This window comes from Nannobrachium achirus (genome assembly GCF_963921795.1).
Source record: "Nannobrachium achirus genome assembly, chromosome: 9".
In the NCBI taxonomy this organism is placed as follows: Eukaryota; Metazoa; Chordata; class Actinopteri; order Myctophiformes; family Myctophidae; genus Nannobrachium; species Nannobrachium achirus.
The window spans coordinates 10,873,663-10,896,331 of record NC_137818.1 but is presented as its reverse complement, the minus strand read 5'-3'; the positions used below and the strand labels follow the sequence as shown (position 1 = coordinate 10,896,331).

Genomic DNA, 22,669 nt, shown 5'->3' with positions numbered 1-22,669 from the left:
CCGTCTGGTCTTTGGTCTGCCACTCTCCTTGGGTGGTTTTGATCTTTGGATCTGTCAGGTCTTTGTGCAGTGGGCAGGCGGTTAGGAAGTGTAGTGTGGGTGCATATGTTTTCTCTAGAGATCCAGGTATGCCTATGATAGCCTTTTTTTGGCGTCCACATCACTTCCAGAGTGTCCGTTCGCTTCAGGCTGGTCACAACAACCACACTTTTTTTTTCAAGCGTTAAATATATTCATAATTTTTTGGTTGCCAATGGCACCTTAACACGACCCAACTTTGGGTCTGGACCCATAGTAGACTCACATAATGTCAGAAGGCCCAGTTAGTGTTGACACCACCAAGGTTTAGTCCATTGGCCCTTGAACATTGTTAAATCATTAGGGCCCGAGCACACACAGTGTGTGAGGACCCTATTGTATTTGCAAAGATTATTATTCTTCCGCCGAATGAATCGTGTTTTTGAGCCGCAAAACGTACTCCAAAAGTTGCGCAACTTTGCACACACATCAAAAAAATCAAAAGGGGGCGTGGCCTAATGGCTCAATAGCGCCCCCTACAAAACTTCGTGCCTCAGGCCCCACCATACGGTTTCACCTACACGTACGAAAATCGCTACACACCTGTATCATGTCCGGACTCACAAAAAAGTCTCTTGGCGCCACTTCCGAAACCAAACAGGAAGTCAGCCATTTTGACTAATTAGTGGCGTTTTGGTGTATTTTTGGCCGTTTTCACGCGTCGCACTTTAACGAACTCCTCCTAGGGGGTTAATCGGATCACCTTCAAGTTCGCTCGGCATACTCAAGACACCTTAACGATGAAAAGTTGTGCGAATCGTGAGTTTTCGTAAAACGGCGTGCCCGTGGCGAAGGGTCAAACTTCCTTCACCAAACAGGAAGTGCCCCCTCTTCTGATTGGTCCATACTTGATTGTTCCTTTTTTTGGCTGTTACTCATCAACCGTTTATCGTACAGAGTTGTGGCTGGTATCATATGACTTGACTAAGTGTCCTTCACCTTAATTGGTTTAACTAAGCCCCGCCCCCTCTTCTGATTGGCCGAAACTTGATTGTTCCTTTTTTGGCTGTTACTCATCAACCGTTTATCGTACAGAGTTGTGGCTGGTATCATATGACTTGATTAAGAGTCCTTAACCTTAATTGACGCTTCCTTCGCCAAACAGGAAGTGCCCTTCACCAAACAGGAAGTGCCTCTATAACTCATGAACCGTTTGTCGTACAGCCTCGCGGCTGGTGTCATAATTTTTTTTTTCTCAACATTTTTTTTTCTCAATTTTTTTTTTCTCAAAATTTTTTTTTCTCAAAAAATTTTTTTTTCTCAAATTTTTTTTTCTCAATTTTTTTTTCTAAAAAATTTTTTTTTTCTCAAATTTTTTTTCTCAAATTTTTTTTCTCAAAAATGTTTTTTTTCTCAAATTCTTTTTTTCTCAAAAATTTTTTTTCTCAAATTTTTTTTTTCTCAAAACATTTTTTTTGAGAAAAACTTTAAACTATCGTTAGAGTGCGACCCGTGATAACGGCCAAAAATGCGCCAAAACGCCACTAATTAGTCGAAATGGCTGACTTCCTGTTTGGTTTCTGATTGGCTGCTGGCCTTGTGACGTGGGTAGAGCTGCGAGGGCCCGGTCATCGCTGCTTGCAGCTTTAATTGTTATTATTATTTCTATTTAATTGGCTAATATTTGGATATAATTAATATAATAATTTTGCTCAACCTCAACATAGAGTTCCCAGGCCAGCTGGCTGAGGGGGCATCTCTCTAGAGTTTATCAGTGTATGAGTGTCTTGTTATAGAGTGCATCTGGGTCGCTTTCTTTTAGGTGGTTTTAACATTTCAATTGGGGATGAACGATTAATCGGACCATGATATCGGTATCGGCAATATCGTCCATAAAATGCATTAATTTATCAGTATCGAACCGATATCAAAATAAAAGATCGGTTTAGACGGTTTAGACCCACACTTCATGACCATAGGTGAGAGTAGGAATGAAGATTTCTCGGTAGACAGAGAGCTTTGCCTTCTGGCTTAACTCTTAATTTCTTCACAACAGTGTATATTAGTGTATAGTAGCCTAACTGTATCGACATATACAGTATATTTTGTAATACTCTGGGTACTAAGTACAAAGCATAATGTATTGTGTTCCATTTGATATGCTTCTCCTATCACAGCAGCTCACTAATCTTGCTGCTGTGTTTGCACATTGTTGTACTTCACCCAGCATATATGGGTGGTTTTGATCTGTGGATCTCTCATGTCTTTGTACAGTGGACACTGAACAGGCGGTTAGGAAGTGTAGCTCAGTTTCCACTTCATTTCATGCGCAGTTGTTGCATATGTTTTCTCTAGGGAGCAAGGTATGCCTATGATGGCATCAATATTACTGCACAAAATGACACATTTTTCATAGGTCAATACAAGCAGTCAGATATACTGAACAACATATTTTATTTAGAATTATATTCAATATAATATCATATACAGTATTACCAGTAAGACACCTTAAGGGCGAAAAGCAACCTCGGCCTAGGTTTTATTCATCATAGATGTATTATGTTATAGACCACATGTGACTCACATATGTCAGAAGGCCCAGTTAGTGTTGACACCAATAAGGTTTAGTCTCTTGGCCCTTGACTGAAGGTTGATTAAATAATTGTTATTGTTATTATTTCTATTTAATTCGCTAACATTTGGCTACAATTAATACAATAATTTGGCTAATGAAATTATGAAGTTATGCCAGTGGCCAAGTTGACACCAAACTCTGGTCTTGTCACTAGGCAAACCTATTCTGTTAAACGTGGTTGCCCTGACATCACAGTAATGTCAGAGCATGATGTCAGAGCGGGGAAAAAAGTGTACACGTTCAGACAGACAGAGTCGGCATGCTCATAGGTCAATATAAGCTGTCAGATATACTCAACCACATGAGACTCACATAATATGTCAGAAGGCCCAGTTAGTGTTGACACCACTAAGGTTTAGTCCCTTGGCCCTTGACTGAATGTTGTTAAATCATTGTTATTAGTTCTATTTAAATGGCTAATACTTGGCGATAATTCATGTAATAATTTGGCTGATGAACCAAATTCTTGTCTGTCACTATAGGCTGATCAGAACGTGATAATGAATAAGTGAATAAGTCATAGCTGAACAATATAGCTGTACTGGAATTATGAATAAAAAAAACATGTATTTATCAAAAGTTACATTTCCTGTATAATCACTGCAGGGAAAAAGTAAAAATGTCTTAGTTTTATAAAACATGTGATGTTACCAGTGTGTGTGTGTGTGTGTGTGTGTGTGTGTGTGTGTGTGTGTGTGCGCGCGCGCGTGCAGTGTTGCTGTAAATGCACACTTGTGCACTGCTCAGCTAGGCCTACTACCCTGTGCAAATAATAATAATAATAATAAAAAAGAGAGGGAAATATACGTGTTGTTAACTCTTTATGAAACGTCCAGTGACTCAGACAGGACAACAAAGAAACAATCAGGCAAGAATTAAAAGTTCACATCAAGATTTATTTCAGATGTTTGAACAAAAATGTTTTTACATGTTTAATGTTCTCTTCAAGGGGCACAAGATATTTTCAAATGGGGTTCCGCAGCCAAATATCAATTTGTGTGTCCTGACATGAAAAAGGTTTGAGAACCATGACTTAAAGGTGATACACCATGCATTTAAAAAGTATTTATGTCATATTGTTTATGTCCCAAAAAGGTTTGAGGCTAAATTACCATTCCTGAATAGAGAGCCTCTCATTCTTGAATGGCTCTCAGAGCATTTTCAGCTGCAGTACCACATTTGGCCTGAACTGCGCCACCCCCCCCCCCCCCCCCCAAAAAAAAAAATATATATATATTTGGATATTAATATAATAATTTGGCCGATGAAATTATGAGGTTATGTCTGTGGCCAGGTTGACACCAAATTCTTGTCTGTCACTAGTCTTAGTATTATAAAAAATCAAATGTTGATGTTACCATTATGTATGTGTGTGTGTGTGTGTGTGTGTGTGTGTGTGTGTGTGTGTGTGTGTGTGTGTGTGTGCCTGTGCGAGCACAGAGCGTTGCTGTAAATGCACACTTGCTCAGCTAGGCCTACTACCCTGTGTAAATAATAATCATAATAATAAAAAATTAGAGGGATATATCAAATGAATTAGTTTGACTTGTGATTTAATATCTTACAATAAAACATATTTTACCTGGATAGTTAACATATTTGTTGTTAACCCTTTATGTAATGTTGAGTGATTGACAGTACAACAAAGAAACAATGAGGCAAGAATTAAAAGTTAACATCAAGATTTAATTCAGATTATTGAACAAAAATACATGTGTTTACATTTTACATGTTTGGTGTTCTTTTCAAGGGGCACAAAATATTTTCAGATGGGGGTCCACAGCCAAATGTCCATTTGGGTGTTCTGACATGAAAAGGTTTGAGACACTGAATTAAAAAAGGACCCCAATTAAGAAGCCCAAAGCTTTTTTGAGGTGTGGGTTATTTTAGTTGACCGCATACCATTGAACTTTACTCTCATGTAACTGTACATCAAAACCACTGCTTTAGGAAACACTTATTAACGTGACTGTCATTGACCAGTATATATTCTACAAAAGTAAAGACTCTCAATGTTTTATCGTCATCATCATCATCATGTGTAACTGCATAGGCGCCAATTCTGTGGGTGCCACAGGGTTCATTGTTACACTGTTACACTGATCTTCCCAGGTAACATATTCAGAGGGAGATCATCATCAAAGGAAACGTATGGAAAGAGTGTTTCAGTGAAAGTGGTGTGTAAAGGTGTGATCAGAGAATGACAGCCTTCCTTCATTCCAGTCCAACTGGAAACAAGGTTTCTGCTTCAATGAGAAAACAGTGCCTGGCCCTGTTGAGAAGACTCTTGCTGTGTATTCACCATTAAAAAGCATTATACTCCAGTATTGACGGTCGACTGCACCGTGGGCGGGTTCTGCAGGAATGAGATGTGTTCAGCTCTCAGCTCCTCCTCTATGGCTCTGACGTTGTTTGAAAGGGTTGATATGTCTCTGTTTAGACCCTTAATCATCTTCTTCTCCTGCACTTCCTACCTCCAGTGCACTGATGCTGGCCTCCTCTTCCTCCAGTAGAAACTGACAAAGCTTCCTAAACTGTTCCTTGGTCTGCATCTCTGTGTTCTGTGCCTGGATCTCATTGTGTTTTGCTGGTCACTAATCTTTAAAACATCTGTAAAGACCTTCAGCTTCTCCTGTGTGTCACCTCTGTCTTGTTATTCAAGCAGAATCATTAAGACACATTTGTGGCCATTCAAGTTCCCATATAAACTTGATTTGTGCCGGATTACTCCAAATTCCTTCAGAACAAAACAATATTATGTTAATGTCCTCATATGGATGAGTCTCTCACCTCCCTATTGCTATTGATGCAGACCCATTAAGATAGATTGGACCATCAAGTCCCCATAGAAACCTAATTTGCGCCTGATTGCTCCAAATCTGTTCAGAGCCACAACATCAGGTAGAATCTGCTTTGCTGGAGGAACAGCTGTTTGTTATATGTTTATAGTAAGCTGTGTGATTGTTCACAACACCATCTTAATGTACATTGAACAAATTAAGGTGTGTTATTACCATCCAAAGGGTATTTGTATGTGGTTGACTGAACATGGCACGCACACATTACCACCACCCACTACTAACAACAACACTACAAACAAATCTAAAACACACATCTTGACTTTGAATGTGTACCTTTATTTGTGACTGCACAACCCGTACCAACCATTATTTACATTTAACAATGTGATACACTCAATAATGTGTCACCACATAGATCACGTTTCATTTTCTATTATGATAAGAAAAGTCCCTTTTGGACAAGGAAAACTATCATAATGACAATTTTCAATATACATTGTATGACTAAATATATAGGTAGTTTTTTTTGTCATTGAATAACACTAACATTGTATTCTATATAAAACTTTGCCTAAACTCACAGAAAGAGAATATTGAGACGTGTGTCTCCATCTACAACAATGTAGGTGAGACATTACAGTATAAAAATATCTAAATATAATAATAAAAATGTCAGTCGTGATCCAGAAATAAGGTAATAAAGAGAGGGCAAATTTTATCTGCAATTAATCAACAAATTAACATTAAATGCATCCCCATTCCTCATCCTATTGTTCTAGAATCCACATATTCACTTCACATGCATGTAACGTGCATATAACAGTTTAGCCGTCTTAACAACAATTCTGATGCATCTTTCATGTGTATACGCTCATGGAATTTTCAGCTGCTTGTAGTTTCCACATTGACCACAGGAAACAGTTTAAATCCAGTGTGTATTAATTTTCTAAAAGCTTCACAACATCACAATTAAATGTTGTCCCTAGTGTGAATTCTCTGGTGTGTTTTAAGGCTGGACATTTGAGAGAAGTATTGTCCACACTGATCACATCCATAGGGTTTCTCTCCAGTGTGAATTCTCTGGTGAACTTTTAGGTTGGACATTAGGGAAAAGTGTTGTCCACAATGATCACACCCATAGGGTTTCTCTCCAGTGTGAATTCTCTGGTGTTTTTTTAGAATGGACATTTCAGAAAAGTGTTGTCCACAATGATCACATCCATAGGGTTTCTCTCCAGTGTGAATTCTCTGGTGGCTTTTTAGGTGGGACATTTGAGAAAAGCGTTGGCCACACTGATCACATCCATAGGGTTTCTCTCCAGTGTGAATTCTCTGGTGGCTTTTTAGGTGGGACATTTGAGAGAAGTGTTGGCCACACTGATCACATCCAAATGATTTCTCTCCAGTGTGAATTCTCTGGTGGTTTTTTAGGCTGGACATTTGAGAAAAGTGTTGGCCACACTGATCACATCCATAGGGTTTCTCTCCAGTGTGAATTCTCTTGTGAACTTTTAGGTTGGACATGCGAGAGAAGTGTTGGCCACACTGACCACATCCATAGGGTTTCTCTCCTGTGTGAATTCTCTGGTGTTTTTTTAGGCTGGACATTTCAGAAAAGTGTTGGCCACACTGATCACATCCATAGGGTTTCTCCCCTGTGTGAATTCTCTGGTGTGTTTTAAGGTTTGTCATTCGAGAAAAGTGTTGTCCACAATTATCACATCCATAGGGTTTCTCTCCAGTGTGAATTCTCTGGTGTTGTTTAAGTTTGGAGATGCAAGAGAAGTGTTGTCCACACTGACCACATCCATAGGGTTTCTCTCCAGTGTGAATTATCTGGTGGCTTTTTAGGTGGGACATTTGAGAGAAGTGTTGGCCACACTGACCACATCCATAGGATTTCTCTCCAGTGTGAATTCTCTGGTGTTTTTTTAGGCTGGACATTTGAGAAAAGTGTTGGCCACACTGATCACATCCATAGGGTTTCTCTCCAGTGTGAATTCTCTGGTGAACTTTTAGGTTGGACATGCGAGAGAAGTGTTGGCCACACTGACCACATCCATAGGGTTTCTCTCCAGTGTGACTTTTCTGGTGTGTTTTAAGGTTGGAAATTTTATAGAACTTTTGTCCACACTGATCACATGCATGGGGTTTCTCTCCAGTGTGAATCCTCTGGTGTTTTTTAAGGCTGGACATTTGAGAGAAGTGTTGGCCACACTGATCACATCCATAGGGTTTCTCTCCTGTGTGAATTCTCTTGTGTAGTTTAAGTTTAGAGATGCAAGAGAAGTGTTTTCCACACTGGTCACAGCAGTGTTGTTTTTGCTTAGCCAACTGTCTTTCTTCATTCACCTCTGGTAGGACCAGGAAGCCAGACTGATGATGCAACACTGGAATGGAAACAAAGAAAGGGGATAGATTGTTGAGTATGACAATACTTAATGGAATGTTAACTTTGTTGTGCATTGTATGAATAAATATAATTACAAATCATCAAACATTTCGTCTATGAAAACATAGTTATTAGGTGGCAAATTAAGACTTAATATGCAAGGCTAATTACCACACTAACAGAAACCATATATGGCAAAGACAGCCCATATCTGTGTGGCTGTTTCTACAGACAGGGTTCTCCATGTATAGGCATACAACGGTATGATGTCAGATGTCATAGACATCTGGGGACCTTCACATAACAAATAACTGAGTAAGCATGTTTGGGCTCTCACAGCATATCTCCATATGCAGTACATGCATCTCCATATATGGGTACCAGGGGTCTCCATATATGGGTACCAGGGGTCTCCATATATGGGTAACTGGTTAATACTAAAATAACTGTGGTGCACAAAATAAATGATGTCCATCGAATGGATAGCAAAACTCCAAATTACAATGAAACACATTTTAAGTTTAATAAATAGAGATGATCTTGAGAATGTTGAGGAAATAAAGCAGGGAAGTAGAGTTAAGTAACATACCATGGTCTTTGGGTTCCTCCTGTTCAGCAGAAATGTCCCTGGTGGGGTCGAGAGAGTTCATCTTCACCTGAAGTCTGGAGTCAACAGTCAGATGTGATCAGAAATGATTGATATCCTGGAAGACTTGTGGAGAAATGACACAGACCAACTCTTCTTATACTAGAGAGCTTGGGGTGGAGCCACAAACTGCTTTGAATGATTGGCCAAAGAGAACAATAGGACCATCTCTCCACCAATCACGATCTAACACAATGTGTTCCGCCCTCCCTTCTCCCCCCAGACATGCTCCATGCAACCTTCAACAAATAAAGTGATAATAAAATAATCTATATGTGAATAATAATAATAATAAGAGTAATATAGAAGCACATATCAATATAAAACAGGAGTATGCAATCCTAAAGAACATACAAGATTAAAGCATAATATATGTGCCCTATGTTTAAAGGGGAAGACCACCCATTTTCAATATTGAAATATGTCATTAATATACCTTAGAGGAGTTGTGTGGAAATAGAAAAAAGTTCCCCCCCTTCTGTGTTGCCTAGAACTGGAGGATTGATTTTGGGGTTTGTATTGTAAAGTACAACTTGATGACATCACACAATATTATTATTGTGTGATGTGTAGAGTCTCTTTGGCAGCTGACTGGGGAACAATCAAATCACAGAAATGTGTAGACTAGTTAGATTTAAAATGCAAATTTGACAAAAATCAACATACATGTGAATGAATATAAAGTTATAAACAGTGTGTCATTGAAAGTGTGTGTGAAGGTGTGTATGTGCATGTGTGTTAGTATTGAGATCAGAGAATGACATAGAAAACATTAAAAAAATAAATAAAGTGCTTGTGTTGTTTTACCTTTCCTTGACCAATAAACAATAATCACAGCTTGTTAGTACGAGTGGTGGAGCATTGGTCGGTGGTGCGACAAGTGTAGGGGCGCATAGTGGCCCAGAAACTCTAGAACCTCTAGGTCTAGGCCCTAGCAGTTCAGGCGAGATATGTGAGATATAGGCCCTGAACCATTATTTACATGTAACAATGTGATACACTCAATGTGTCACCACGTAGATCACGTTTCATTTTCTATTATGATAAGAAAAGTCCCTTTTGGACAAGGAAAACAATCATAATGACAATTTTCAATATACATTGTATGACTAAATATATAGGTCGTTTAGGTCATTGAATAACACTAACATTGTATTCTATATAACATTTATGAGAAAAAAAACTCACAGAAAGGGAATATTGAGACGTGTGTATCTCCATCTACAATAAAATGTAGGTGGGACATTACAGTATAAAAATTATATTAATGTAATAATAAAAATGTCAGCTGTGATCCGTGATCCAGAAATAAGGTAATAAAGAGAGGGCTAATTTTACCTGCAATGAATCAACAAATTAACATTAAATGCATCCCCATCTTATTGTTCTAGAATCCACATATTCAGTTCACATGCATGTGACATGCATATATTTCCCACACTGACCACAGGAAACAGTTTAAATCCAGTGTGTATTAATTGTCTAAAAACTTCTCAACACACATCACAATTAAATGCTGTCCCTAGTGTGAATTCTCTGGTGTCTTTTAAGGCTATTGTAATGCTCTGGCTACTATTGACAAAGTACTAAGCATGTGCAGACTTTAGAGTCAACACACAGACACACACACAGGTTTGCAATTGCTACTTTGTGGGGACATTACACATAGTCTACATTCCATTCATTTTTAACCCTAACCCTTAACCTAACCCCTGCACAGCTTGTGGGGACCTATTAATTTGTTCCTTGATATGGTCCGATCAAAAGTACATTTTGTTAGAAAATATAGTTAGTGTTTTAATATTTTCTAATGTGAAAAAACAGGTTTTGTAACTCTGAGTGTGTAAATTTGTCGTTCATGAGTGACTTGTTCCTAATAAATGTTATGTTCGTGCTTATGTTCACTCCTCTCCTCCCCTCTGCCTCCTCGAGTCCCCGTACACATGATGCACACTAAGACAGTGAGCTCTGCGGACATGCATTCATTTTCCATTTGAATTGAAAGAAAGAACTATTGTTCTGTTGTGTTAATGTGATTGTTGTTCCTGGACAAAAAACAGGTAGTGACGAGTTAGCACGCCTCATTTAAGTATGAAAGAAATAAAGTAGATGTGCCACACATGTGTCCAGCCTCTTTCACACTAATCAATGGAGTGAATGGACAGTAATGGTGGCCAGTTAGAGAACTTAGCGCCCCATCATCTATGAAATAAATAATGATGACAATGGACAGCTAAGGGTTATCAGAGATATAATCCTTCCATCTGGTCTTTGGTCTGCCACTCTCCTTGGGTGGTTTTGATCTGTGGATTTGTCAGGTCTTTGTACAGTGGGCAGGCGGTTAGGAAGTGTAGTGTGGGTGCATATGTTTTCTCTAGCGATCCAGGTATGCCTATGATGGCCTTTTTTTGGCGTCCACATCACATCCAGAGTGTCCGTTCGCTTCAGGCTGGTCGCAACAACCACACTTTTTTTTCAAGCGTTAAATATATTTATAATTTTTTGGTTGCCAATGGCACCTTAACACGACCCCACTTTGGGTCTGGACCCATAGTAGACTCACATAATGTCAGAAGGCCCAGTTAGTGTTGACACCACCAAGGTTTAGTCCCTTGGCCCTTGAACGTTGTTAAATCATTGTTATTATTATTATTTCTATTTAATTGGCTAATATTTGGATATAATTAATATAATAATTTGGCTCAACCTCAACATAGAGTTCCCAGACCAGCTGGCTGAGGGGGCATCTCTCTAGAGTTTATCAGTGTGTGAGTGTCTTGTTATGGAGTGCCTCTGGGTCGCTTTCTTTTAGGTGGTTTTAACATTTGAATTAGGGATGAACGATTAATCGGACCATCATATCGGTATCTGCAATATCGTCCATAAAAATGCATTATCAGTATCGAACCGATACCAAAATAAAAGATCGGTTTAGACGGTTTAGACCCACACTTCATGACCATAGGTGAGAGTAGGAACGAAGATTTCTCGGTAGACAGAGAGCTTTGCCTTCTGGCTTAACTCTTAATTTCTTCCCAAGAGTGTATATTAGTGTATAGTAGCCTAACTGTATCGACATATACAGTATATTTTGTAATACTCTGGGTACTAAGTACAAAGCATAATGTATTGTGTTCCATTTGATATGCTTCTCCTATCACAGCAGCTCACTAATCATGCTGCTGTGTTTGCACATTGTTTTACTTCATCCAGCATATATGGGTGGTTTTGATCTGTGGATCCCTCATGTCTTTGTACAGTGGACACTGGACAGGCGGTTAGGAAGTGTAGCTCAGTTTCCACTTCATTTTATAAACAGTGGTTGCATATGTTTTCTCTAGGGAGCAAGGTATGCCTATATGATGGCATCAATATTACTGCACAAAATGGCACATGTTTCATAGGTCAATACAAGCAGTCAGATATACTCAACCACATGAGACTCACATGTTGTCAGAAGGCCCAGTTAGTGTTGACACCACTAAGGTTTAGTCCCTTGGCCCTTGACTGAATGTTGTTAAATCATTGTTATTAATTCTATTTAAATGGCTAATAATTGGCTGGCTATAATTCATGTAACAATTTGGCTGATGAACCAAATTCTTGTCTGTCACTATAGGCTGATCAGAACGTGATAATGAATACGTGAATAAGTCATAGCTGAACAATAGATATACTGGAATTGTGAATTAACAAAACATGTATTTATCAAAAGTTACATTTCCTGTATAATCACTGCAGGGAAATGAGTAGAAATGTCTTAGTTTTATAAAAATGTGATGTTACGTGTGTGTGTGTGTGTGTGTGTGTGTGTGCGTGCGTGTGTGTGTGTGTGTGTGTGTGTGTGTGTGTGTGTGTGTGTGTGTGTGTGTGTGTGTGTGCTTGTGCAGTGTTGCTGTAAATGCACACTTGTGCACTGCTCAGCTAGGCCTACTACCCTGGAAATATATGTGTTGTTAACTCTTCATGTAACGTCCAGTGACTCAGACAGGACAACAAAGAAACAATCAGGCAAGAATTAAAAGTTCACATCAAGATTTATTTCTGATTTTTGAACAAAAATGTTTTTACATGTTTAATTTTCTCTTCAAGGGGCACAAGATATTTTCAAATGGGTGTCCGCAGCCAAATATCCATTTGTGGGTCCTGACATGAAAAAGGTTTGAGAACCATGAGTTAAGAAAGGACCCCAATGAAAACAAGCGAAATTATTAAGTTATGTCCGTGGCCAAATTTTCGTCTGTCACTAGGCAGATCAAAATGTGATAATGAATAAGTCACACTGATGTTTCTCGTCCTCTACTTTCATACTATTCACAATATTCTGATGCATCTTTCATATGTACGCTCATGGCATTTTCAGCTACTTGTAGTTTCCACACTGACCACAGGAAACAGTATAAAATTAAATCCAGTGTGTATTAATTGTCTGAAAGCTTCTCAACACACATCACAATTAAATGTTGTCCCTAGTGTGAATTCTCTGGTGTCTTTTAAGGCTGGACATTTGAGAGAAGTGTTGTCCACACTGATCACATCCATAGGGTTTCTCTCCCGTGTGAATTCTCTGGTGAACTTTTAGGTTGGACATTTGAGAGAAGTATTGTCCACATTGATCACATCCATAGGGTTTGTCTCCAGTATGAATTCTCTGGTGTTTTTTTAGGATGGACATTTCAGAAAAGTGTTGTCCACAATGATCACATCCATAGGGTTTCTCTCCCGTGTGAATTCTCTGGTGAACTTTTAGGTTGGACTTTTGAGAGAATTGTTGGCCACACTGAACACATCCATAGGGTTTCTCTCCAGTGTGAATTCTCTGGTGGCTTTCAAGATTGTCCACTCGAGAAAAGTGTTGTCCACACTGGTCACATCCATAGGGTTTCTCTCCAGTGTGAATTCTCTGGTGTTTTTTTAGGATGGACATTTCAGAAAAGTGTTGTCCACAATGATCACATCCATAGGGTTTCTCTCCAGTGTGAATTCTCTGGTGTTTTTTAGGATGGACTTTTCAGAAAAGTGTTGTCCACAATGATCACATCCATAGGGTTTCTCTCCTGTGTGAATTCTCTGGTGAACTTTTAGTTTGGACATTTGAGAGAAGTATTGTCCACATTGATCACATCCATAGGGTTTCTCTCCAGTGTGAATTCTCTGGTGCCTTTTAAGATGGTGTATTAGAGAAAAGTGTTGTCCACACTGATCACATCCATAGGGTTTCTCTCCAGTGTGAATCCTTTGGTGTTTTTTAAGACTGGACATTTGAGAAAAGTGTTGTCCACAATGATGACATCCATAGGGTTTCTCTCCAGTGTGAATTCTCTGGTGTGTTTTTAGGCTGGACATTTCCGAAAAGTGTTGTCCACAATGATCACATCCATAGGGTTTCTCTCCTGTGTGAATTTTCTGGTGAACTTTTAGGCTGGACATTTGAGAGAAGTGTTGGCCACACTGATCACATCCAAATGATTTCTCTCCAGTGTGAATCCTTTGGTGTTTTTTAAGACTGGACATTTGAGAAAAGTGTTGTCCACAATGATGACATCCATAGGGTTTCTCTCCTGTGTGAATTCTCTGGTGAACTTTTAGGCTGGACATTTGAGAGAAGTGTTTGCCACACTGATCACATCCAAATGATATCTCTCCAGAGTGAATCCTTTGGTGTTTTTTAAGACTGGACTTTTCAGAAAAGTGTTTTCCACACTGATCACATCCATAGGGTTTCTCTCCAGTGTGAATTCTCTGGTGTCGTTTAAGTTTGGAGATGCCAGGGAAGTGTTTTCCACACTGATCACAGCAGTGTTGTTTTTGCTTAGCCAACTGTCTTTCTTCATTCACCTCTGGTAGGACCGGGAAGCCAGACTGATGATGCAACACTGGAATGGAAACAAAGAAAGGGGATAGATTGTTGAGTAAGACACTACTTAATGGAATGTTAACTTTGGTGTGCATTGTATGAATAAATATAATCACAAATCATCAAACATTTAGTCTATGAAAACATAGTTATTAGGTGGCAAATTAAGACTTAATTGCGAAGCCACATACCACACTAACAGAAACCATATATGGCAAAGCCCATATCTGTGTGGCTGTTTCTACAGACAGGGTTCTCCATGTAATAATAATAATAATAAAACTTTATTTGTATAGCACCTTTCATGACATGAAATGCAGCTCAAAGTGCTTTACAGAGCATAAAATGAAGCACACGTGCTTAACAGAGAAAAAGTAAAATAGAAATAAAAAATACATAAAAAAGAGATAAGTAAAATGATTACAATAAAGCAAGAAAAAATAAAAGCATAGAACATTGAAGAACAATTTCAGAGCCGTGCGGACGTCAATAGCAGCATAGGGATTAAAAAATTTAGCTAAAAGCAAGAGTAAAGAAATAGGTCTTGAGCTGTGCTTTAAAGCTATCCACCGAGGCTGCCTGTCTTAGGTGTAGTGGTAGTTTATTCCAAGCTGTCGGTCCATAGAAGCAGAAAGCTGCTTCACCATATTTTTTATATGTCATTGTTGGCACCTCAAGTAGGTCTGCACTAGAGGACCTGAGTGGGCGGGTTGGAACATATCTATGCAGGCAGTTATAGAGGTACGAAGGTGCCAGACCATTTAGAGCTTTATAAACAAGTAAAAGAATTTTAAAATCAATCCTAAAAACAACCGGGAGCCAGTGTAGCGACGCTAAAACTGGAGTAATATGTTCTCTTATCTTAGTTTTTGTTAAAACTCTGGCTGCTGCATTTTGAACAAGTTGTAATCTGTCAGTTGTTTTCTTTGGCAGACCAGAGAGAAGTGCGTTGCAGTAATCAAGCCGAGAGAAAACAAAAGCGTGGATCAGCGTTTTTGCATCGTTCAGCGACAGATAGGCTCTAATTCGCGCAATATTTCTAAGGTGAAAGAAGGCAATCTTCGTGACATGATTAATGTGTGTATTAAAATTTAATTCAGCATCAATGATCACCCCCAGGTTCTTAACAGAGGTGTTATTTTCTTTAGCCAGGTTACCAAGTCTATTTATTATTGATTCTCTCTGGGCAGTAGAACCTATTATGAGAACTTCTGTCTTGTCCTCATTTAGCTTGAGAAAGTTCTCACTCATCCAGCATTTTATGCTGGACACGCACGTCAGCAATGGGTCTAGAGCACAGGGGTCGTCCGTAGCCACCGAAAGGTACAACTGGGTGTCATCAGCATAGAAATGGAAATTCACACCGTGAGCGGAAATAAGTTCTCCCAGCGGCAGTATATAGAGGGAGAATAATAAAGGACCAAGAATCGAGCCCTGTGGAATACCAGAGCAGATGTTGTGTTTGTTTGACTCGAAGTCAGCTAGATTAACAGAGTAGCTTCTGCCTGTCAGATAAGAGCAAAACCAGGACAGAGCTGTACCTGACAGTCCTACCCAGTGTTCGAGACGTTGTATTAGAATTGTATGGTCAATTGTGTCAAAAGCCGCCGATTGGTCCAGCAGTAGGAGAACGGACACATCTTTGTTATCAGCAGCCACCCTAAGATCATTAATAACTTTTAAAAGTGCAGTTTCTGTGCTGTGTCCTTTCCTGAAGCCGGATTGGAATTTGTTGTGCACCTTATTGTTCTGCAGAAACACATCCAATTGATGAAAGATAATTTTTTCTAGGACCTTGCCCAGAAAAGGCAAATTAGAGATGGGTCGATAATTATCCAGCACGGACGGGTCAAGGTTGGGTTTAACTACAGCCGTATAGGCATACAAAGGTATGATGTCAGATGTCATAGACATCTGGGGACCTTCCCATAACAAATAACTGAGTAAGCATGTTTGGGCTCTCCATATGCAGTACATGGATCTCCATATATGGGTACAAGGGGTCTCCTTATATGGGTACCAGGGGTCTCCATATGGGTACCAGGGGTCTCCATGGGTAACTGGTCCGATATACATCACTGGCCAGATGGCATGTCGCCATGAGGCGTCTTAATAGTTTATACTAAAATAACTTTTAGTGACTATTCTATTGGTGAACTGTGGTGCACAAAATAATTGATGTCCTCGAATGGATAGTAAAACTACAAATTACAATGAAACACATAAGTTTAAGAATAGAGATGATCTTGAGAATGTTGAGGAAATAAAGCAAGGAAGTAGAGTTAAGTAACATACCATGGTCTTTGGGTTCCTCCTGTTCAGCAGAAATGTCCCTGGTGGGGTCGAGAGAGTTCATCTTCACCTGAAGTCTGGAGTCAACAGTCAGATCTGATCAGAAATGATTGATATCCTGGAAGACTTGTGGATAATTGACACAGACCAACTCTTCTTATACTAGAGAGCTTGGGGTGGAGCCACAAACTGCTTTGAATGATTGGCCAAAGAGAACAATAGGACCATCTCTCCACCAATCACGATCTAACACACTGTGTTCCGCCCTCCCTTCTCCCCCCAGACATGCTCCATGCAACCTTCAACAAATAAAGTGATAATAAAATAATCTATATTTGAAGAATTCTTATTCTGTAATAATATCATATCTCAATCTATCATGGGCATAAAGTTAAACTAAAAGGTAACGTAAATAAATGTACAGTGTCAACAGGATTAAACAATGAGTATCTGAGTAATATAGAAGCACATGTCAATATAAAAAACAGCAGTCAGTAGCAATCCAAAGCAGGAGTATGCAATCCTAAAGAACATACAGTGTAGATTAAAGCATAATAAAAAGCACATGTGCCCTATTGGTAGGAGCACTGTTCTGTTTTTATATTTCATGGTGATCTCGTGACATCTTAAGTCACATAAATTACCATTTCATTGCCATTTCACCCATAGTGAAATGGTTTAAACAAATGCATATGACATATCCTTCAGCTCACAAATCTTGCTGCTGTAGTTTGTTTGCTCATTGTTGTTCTTCACACAGCAGATATGTTTTTTTTTATCGTGTTTTCAAACTCCTTGGGGGTTATGATCTATGGGTAGTATGTGTTCCTGATGTCTTAGTACAGTGGACAGGTGGTTAGGAAGTAAAGCTCAGTTCGTGTGCAATGGGTGCATAGTCTGTTTTCTCTTGGGAGACAGGTATGCCCTATGACGTTCTTTTTCTATCACAAGACTGCTCACTAAGCATGTAGCTTTTTTTTTTCGGTCGGTCACCTTGTTCAGAAATTCGGCCACGTATTCTCTCTTTAGTGACTAAATAGCATTCTGGTTTGCTCTGCTTTTGGGTTGGTTCTTTCCAATGTGTCAGGTAGCTTTCTTTTTGCTGTTTTATAATTTGGTTTAATCCAGTGAGTTTACTGTCTAGTGGTAGTCTGACTCAGCAGTGTGTTCTCTTTGTCCTTCGAGAGGAGAAACACCTCCTCCCACCTCCTCCCACCTCTCCTCATCCAGTTTAGAAAACATTTGTCCATTTCCATGTGAAAGGCCTGAAGGCCCAGAACAAAAGCCAGCCTTATTGACGGGCCATCATCACACAACATGAAATGTAGTGGTTTGAATAAAACTTTACTTTTCATTCAAACAACTTGAATCATGTGGTGGTATGTGAATAAAGATAGATAGATACCTTTATTATCCCAAAAGGGAAAATCAGTCGCCCAGAGGCAGCAGAGCAGTTAAGTTTACAAAGTTACTAAGAAGTACTGTTGTGTGCAGCGGGAAAAAAAGTAAAACTAAAAACAAACAAAAAAACAATACAATACAATGCATTCGTAAGCGTAAAAAACCCCCCCAAAATATAGTGTCAAGAGAACAGTAAATGTTACGCAAGTGTCACATCATAAAATAAAGACTAAAGCTTCTTATTTAAACAACATGAAACATGTAATGGTGTGAATACAAACTAAAGTGTTTATTTAAACAGATGTGTTTGTTGGACTTTGACAAAGTGTTTATTTAAACAGATGTGTTTGTTGGACTTTGACAATACACTGACCTCCCATGCCACCCTTTTTATTGTTCAAATGTCTGAAACAGAAGCATAATGGAACATATACACATTATTATAGTCATTTTTAACAGTATAGTAGCCTAACTGTATTGTAATGCTCTGGCTACTATTGACTAAGTACAAAGCATAATGTGCAGACTTTAGAGTCAACACACACACACACACACAGGTTTGCAATTGCTACTTTGTGGGGACATTACACATAGTCTACATTCCATTCATTTTTAACCCTAACCCTTAACCTAACCCCTGCACAGCTTGTGGGGACCTATTAATTTGTTCCCACTTGTTTTTTTTCCTTGATATGGTCCGATCAAAAGTACATTTTGTTAGAAAATATAGTTAGTGTTTTAATATTTTCTAATGTGAAAAAACAGGTTTTGTAACTCTGAGTGTGTAAATTTGTCGTTCATGAGGGATTTGTTCCTAATAAATGTTATGTTCGCGCTTATGTTCACTCCTCTCCTCCCCTCTGCCTCCTCGAGTCCCAGTACACATGAAGGCACACTCAGACAGTGAGCTCTGCGGACATGCATTCATTTTCCATTTGAATTGAAAGAAAAAACTATTGTTCTGTTGTGTTAATGTGATTGTTGTTCCTGGACAAAAGACAGGTAGTGACGAGTTAGCACGCCTCATTTAAGTATGAAAGAAATGAAGATGTGCCAAACGTGTGTCCAGCCTCTTTCACACTAATCAATGGAGTGAATGGACAGTAATGGTGGCCAGTTAAAGAACTTAGCTCCCCATCATCTATGAAAGAAATAATGATGACAATGGACAGCTATGGGTTGTCAGAGATATAATCCTTCCATCTGGTCTTTGGTCTGCCACTCTCCTTGGGTGGTTTTGATCTTTGGATCTGTCAGGTTTTTGTACAGTGGGCAGGTGGTTAGGAAGTGTAGCTCAGTTTCCACTTTATTTTATGCACAGTTTTCTCTAGGGAGCCAGGTATGCCTATGATGGCCTTTTTTTGGTGTCCCCATCACACCCGGAGTGTCCGTTCGCTTCAGGCTGGTCGCAACAGCCTCACTTTTTTAAGCTTTCTTGATTCAAATATATTAATATTTTTTGGGTTGCCAATGGCACCGCGACTCACATAATATGTCAGAAGGCCCAGTTAGTGTTGACACCACTACGGTTTAGTCCCTTGGCCCTTGAACGTTGTTAAATCATTGTTGTTGTTATTATTTCTATTTAACTGGCTTATATTTGGATATAATTAACATAATAATTATGAAGTTATGCCCGTGGCCAAGTTGACACCAAATTCTTGTCTGTCACTAGGCAGATCAAAATGTGATAATGAATAAGTCATGACTGAACAATAGATGCTATACTGGAATTATGAATTAACAAAACATGGGCTATGGTGGATGGTGAACATATGTGTTGTTAACTCTTTATACTCAGACAGGACAACAAAGAAACCATCAGGCAAGAATTAAAAGTTCACACAAAATTTTTATTCAGATTTTTAAACAAAAATATGCTTTTACATGTTTATCTTCAAGGGGCCCAAAATATTTTCAGATAGGGGTCGGCAGCTAAATATCGCTTTGGGGTTCTGACATGAAAGGGTCTGTGTTAAAAAAGGACCCCAATATGAACAAGCATGCCAGTGAAATGTTCTTTCATGAAACTGTACCCTTTCCTATGCAAACACCTAATAAAGTCTTCAATCAATCAATGAAAACCACTGCTTTAGGAAACACTTATTAACGTGACTGTCATTGACCAGTATATATTCCTCAAAAGTAAAAAGACTTTCAATGTCTTGTTGTCGTCATCATCCTCATATCTAACTGCATTGTTCCACCGTTACACTGATCTTCCCAGGTAACATCTTCACAGGATGAGCTTGAGTATTGGTAATGTATGGAAAGAGTGTTTCAGTGACATGTTTTTATCAAAAGTTACATTTCCTGTATAATCACTGCAGGGAAAAAGTAAAAATGTCTTAGTTTTATACAAATGTGATTTTACCATGTAACGTGTGTGTGTGTGTGTGTGTATGTGTGTGTGTGTGTGTGTGTGCGCACGCGCGCAGAGTGTTGCTGTAAATGCACACTTGTGCGCTGCTCAGCTAGGCCTTCTACCCTGGAAATATATGTTTTGTTAACTCTTTATGTAACGTCCAGTGACTCAGACAGTACAACAAAGAAACAATCAGACAATAATTAAAAGTTCACATCAAGATTTATTTCAGATTTTTGAACAAATATGTTTTCTTCAGGGGGCACAACATATTTTCAGGTGGGGGTCCACAGCCAAATATCCATTTGGGGGTTCTGACATGAAAAGGTTTGAGACACTGAATTAAACCCCATTTAACCCCATTTTAAAACCCCAATTAACAAGCCCAAAGCTTTTTTGAGGTGTGGGTTATTTTAGTTGACCGCATACCAGTGAACTTTACTGTCATGAAACTGTACTTCAAAACCACTGCTTTAGGAAACACTTATTAACGTGACTGTCATTGACCAGTATATACTCTACAAAAGTAAAAAGACTCTCAACGTCTTATTGGCATCATCATCATCATGTCTAACTGCATTGTTCCACTGTTACACTGATCTTCCCAGGTAAGATCTTCATAGGGAGATCATCATCATCAGGAAACGTCATCAAGGAAACGTATGGAAAGAGTGTTTCAGTGAAAGTGTGTGTGAAGGTGTGTATGTGTTTGTTAGTATCAGGATCAGAGAATGACAACCTTCCTTTATTCCAGTCCAGCTTGACTCGGATTCTCTGAGGTTTCTGCTTCAAACGGAGAACTTTGGTTGGCCCTGGTGTATACACCACACTTACGTAGTATTTACCTTCGAAAAATCTTATACCCCAGTGTTGACCACTACGTCCTCCCTTCCTCTGGTAAGACTCTGATAACAAACCCACACTCCAGTCTGCATTGTCTCCAACCTCAACATCCCAGCATCTCACAGTCCCCGAGTTAAAACCCTCCGAACCAAGGACAGTGACATCATCGTCAAACCTCTCTGGATTGTCAGGAAATAACCATTGAAAATTTCCTTCTCTCACACTGGTCAGATCATCAGACAGGTGGAGCTCTGGAATGGCAGTGTTGGGGTCCAGAATGACAGGAGTGTAGGAGACAATGTCCTTCATCTTGTTCCAGACCCTGAAGGTCAGGTTTCCCAGGTGTTTGGCCACGTCTATCAGTGCTCCTGAAACCAGCGGTGGGTCCTGCGGTGTGACATGGGCCATTATGGTCTTGTAATTCTGCGGGTGTTCAGCTCTCAGCTCCTCCTCTATGGCTCTGATGTTGTCTGAAAGGGTTGATATGTCTCTGTTCAGACCCTTAATCTTCTTCTTCATCTTCTTCTTCTTCTCCCGCACTTCCTCCTCCAGTGCACTGATGCTGGCCTCCTCTTCCTCTAGTAGAAACTGATGCATCTTCTTAAACTGTTCCTTGATCTGCAGCTCTGTGTTCTGAGCCTGGATCTTAATGTGTTTTGCTGTTTTGTCACTAATCTCTAAAACATCAGTAAAGACCTTCAGTTTATCCTGTAAAGGCTTCAGTAATTTCTGGACTTCCTCCTTGTGATCCAGAGCAGCTTCATCGATGGGTCTGAAGCTGTGATTGTTGTGTTTTTTAGAATCTCGACACACAAGACACACTGGCTGTCGACATTCCAGGCAGAACAGTTTACGTTTCTCGGCATGCAGACTGCAGAGATCCTCAGACCCTGATGAAATCCTCTTACGTTTTTGAGCTCTCTGTCTCTCCCGTATGAAGGCCTCACACAGTTTCTTCAGAGCCAGGTTACGGGGTAGATGTTCTGTAGAATGTATTTCCTTACAAACTGGACATTGCTTCATTCCCTCCTGAATCCACCATTGATGCAGACAAGCATTACAGAAGCTGTGGCTACATGACAGGACAACAGGATCTTTAAAGATGTCACAACACACAAGACAGGAGTAATCCTCTTCTGGAAGAGACGACGTGGAAGCCATTTAGTCTCTTTGATTGAACTGCAAACACTCAATACAGGAAGTCAGTCAGTGGTGGCAACACTTCCTCCTCTAGAATGTTCCCTGAAGTTTGCTTTCACTGTGAATGGTGGTTGTTGTTGTTCCACAGTCAGCAGCAGGTTCCAGTGGTCTGGGTCTGTATTCCCTCCTGTAGCTGTAGAAAGACCGTCTGTCCTCCTCACTGGAAGCTGTGTTTGATCTGAAGGTCAATCTTATCGTCTCAGATGAGTCTGGCAGGGG

At 39.5% G+C, this 22,669-nt stretch overlaps 1 protein-coding gene across 1 annotated transcript; it reads right to left on the bottom strand.

Annotated features, from left to right (window-relative positions):
• Window positions 1-5,097: 5,097 nt before the first annotated feature.
• Window positions 5,098-22,411, bottom strand: LOC308291842 (nuclear factor 7, ovary-like; the record flags this gene model as incomplete). The annotated part of the gene is made up of 2 exons (XM_080733972.1): window positions 5,098-5,220; window positions 21,002-22,411. The coding sequence occupies 2 exons, from the start codon at window positions 22,409-22,411 to the stop codon at window positions 5,098-5,100; spliced, it is 1,533 nt and encodes a 510-aa protein (XP_080590098.1).
• Between the last annotated feature and the right edge of the window lie 258 nt (window positions 22,412-22,669).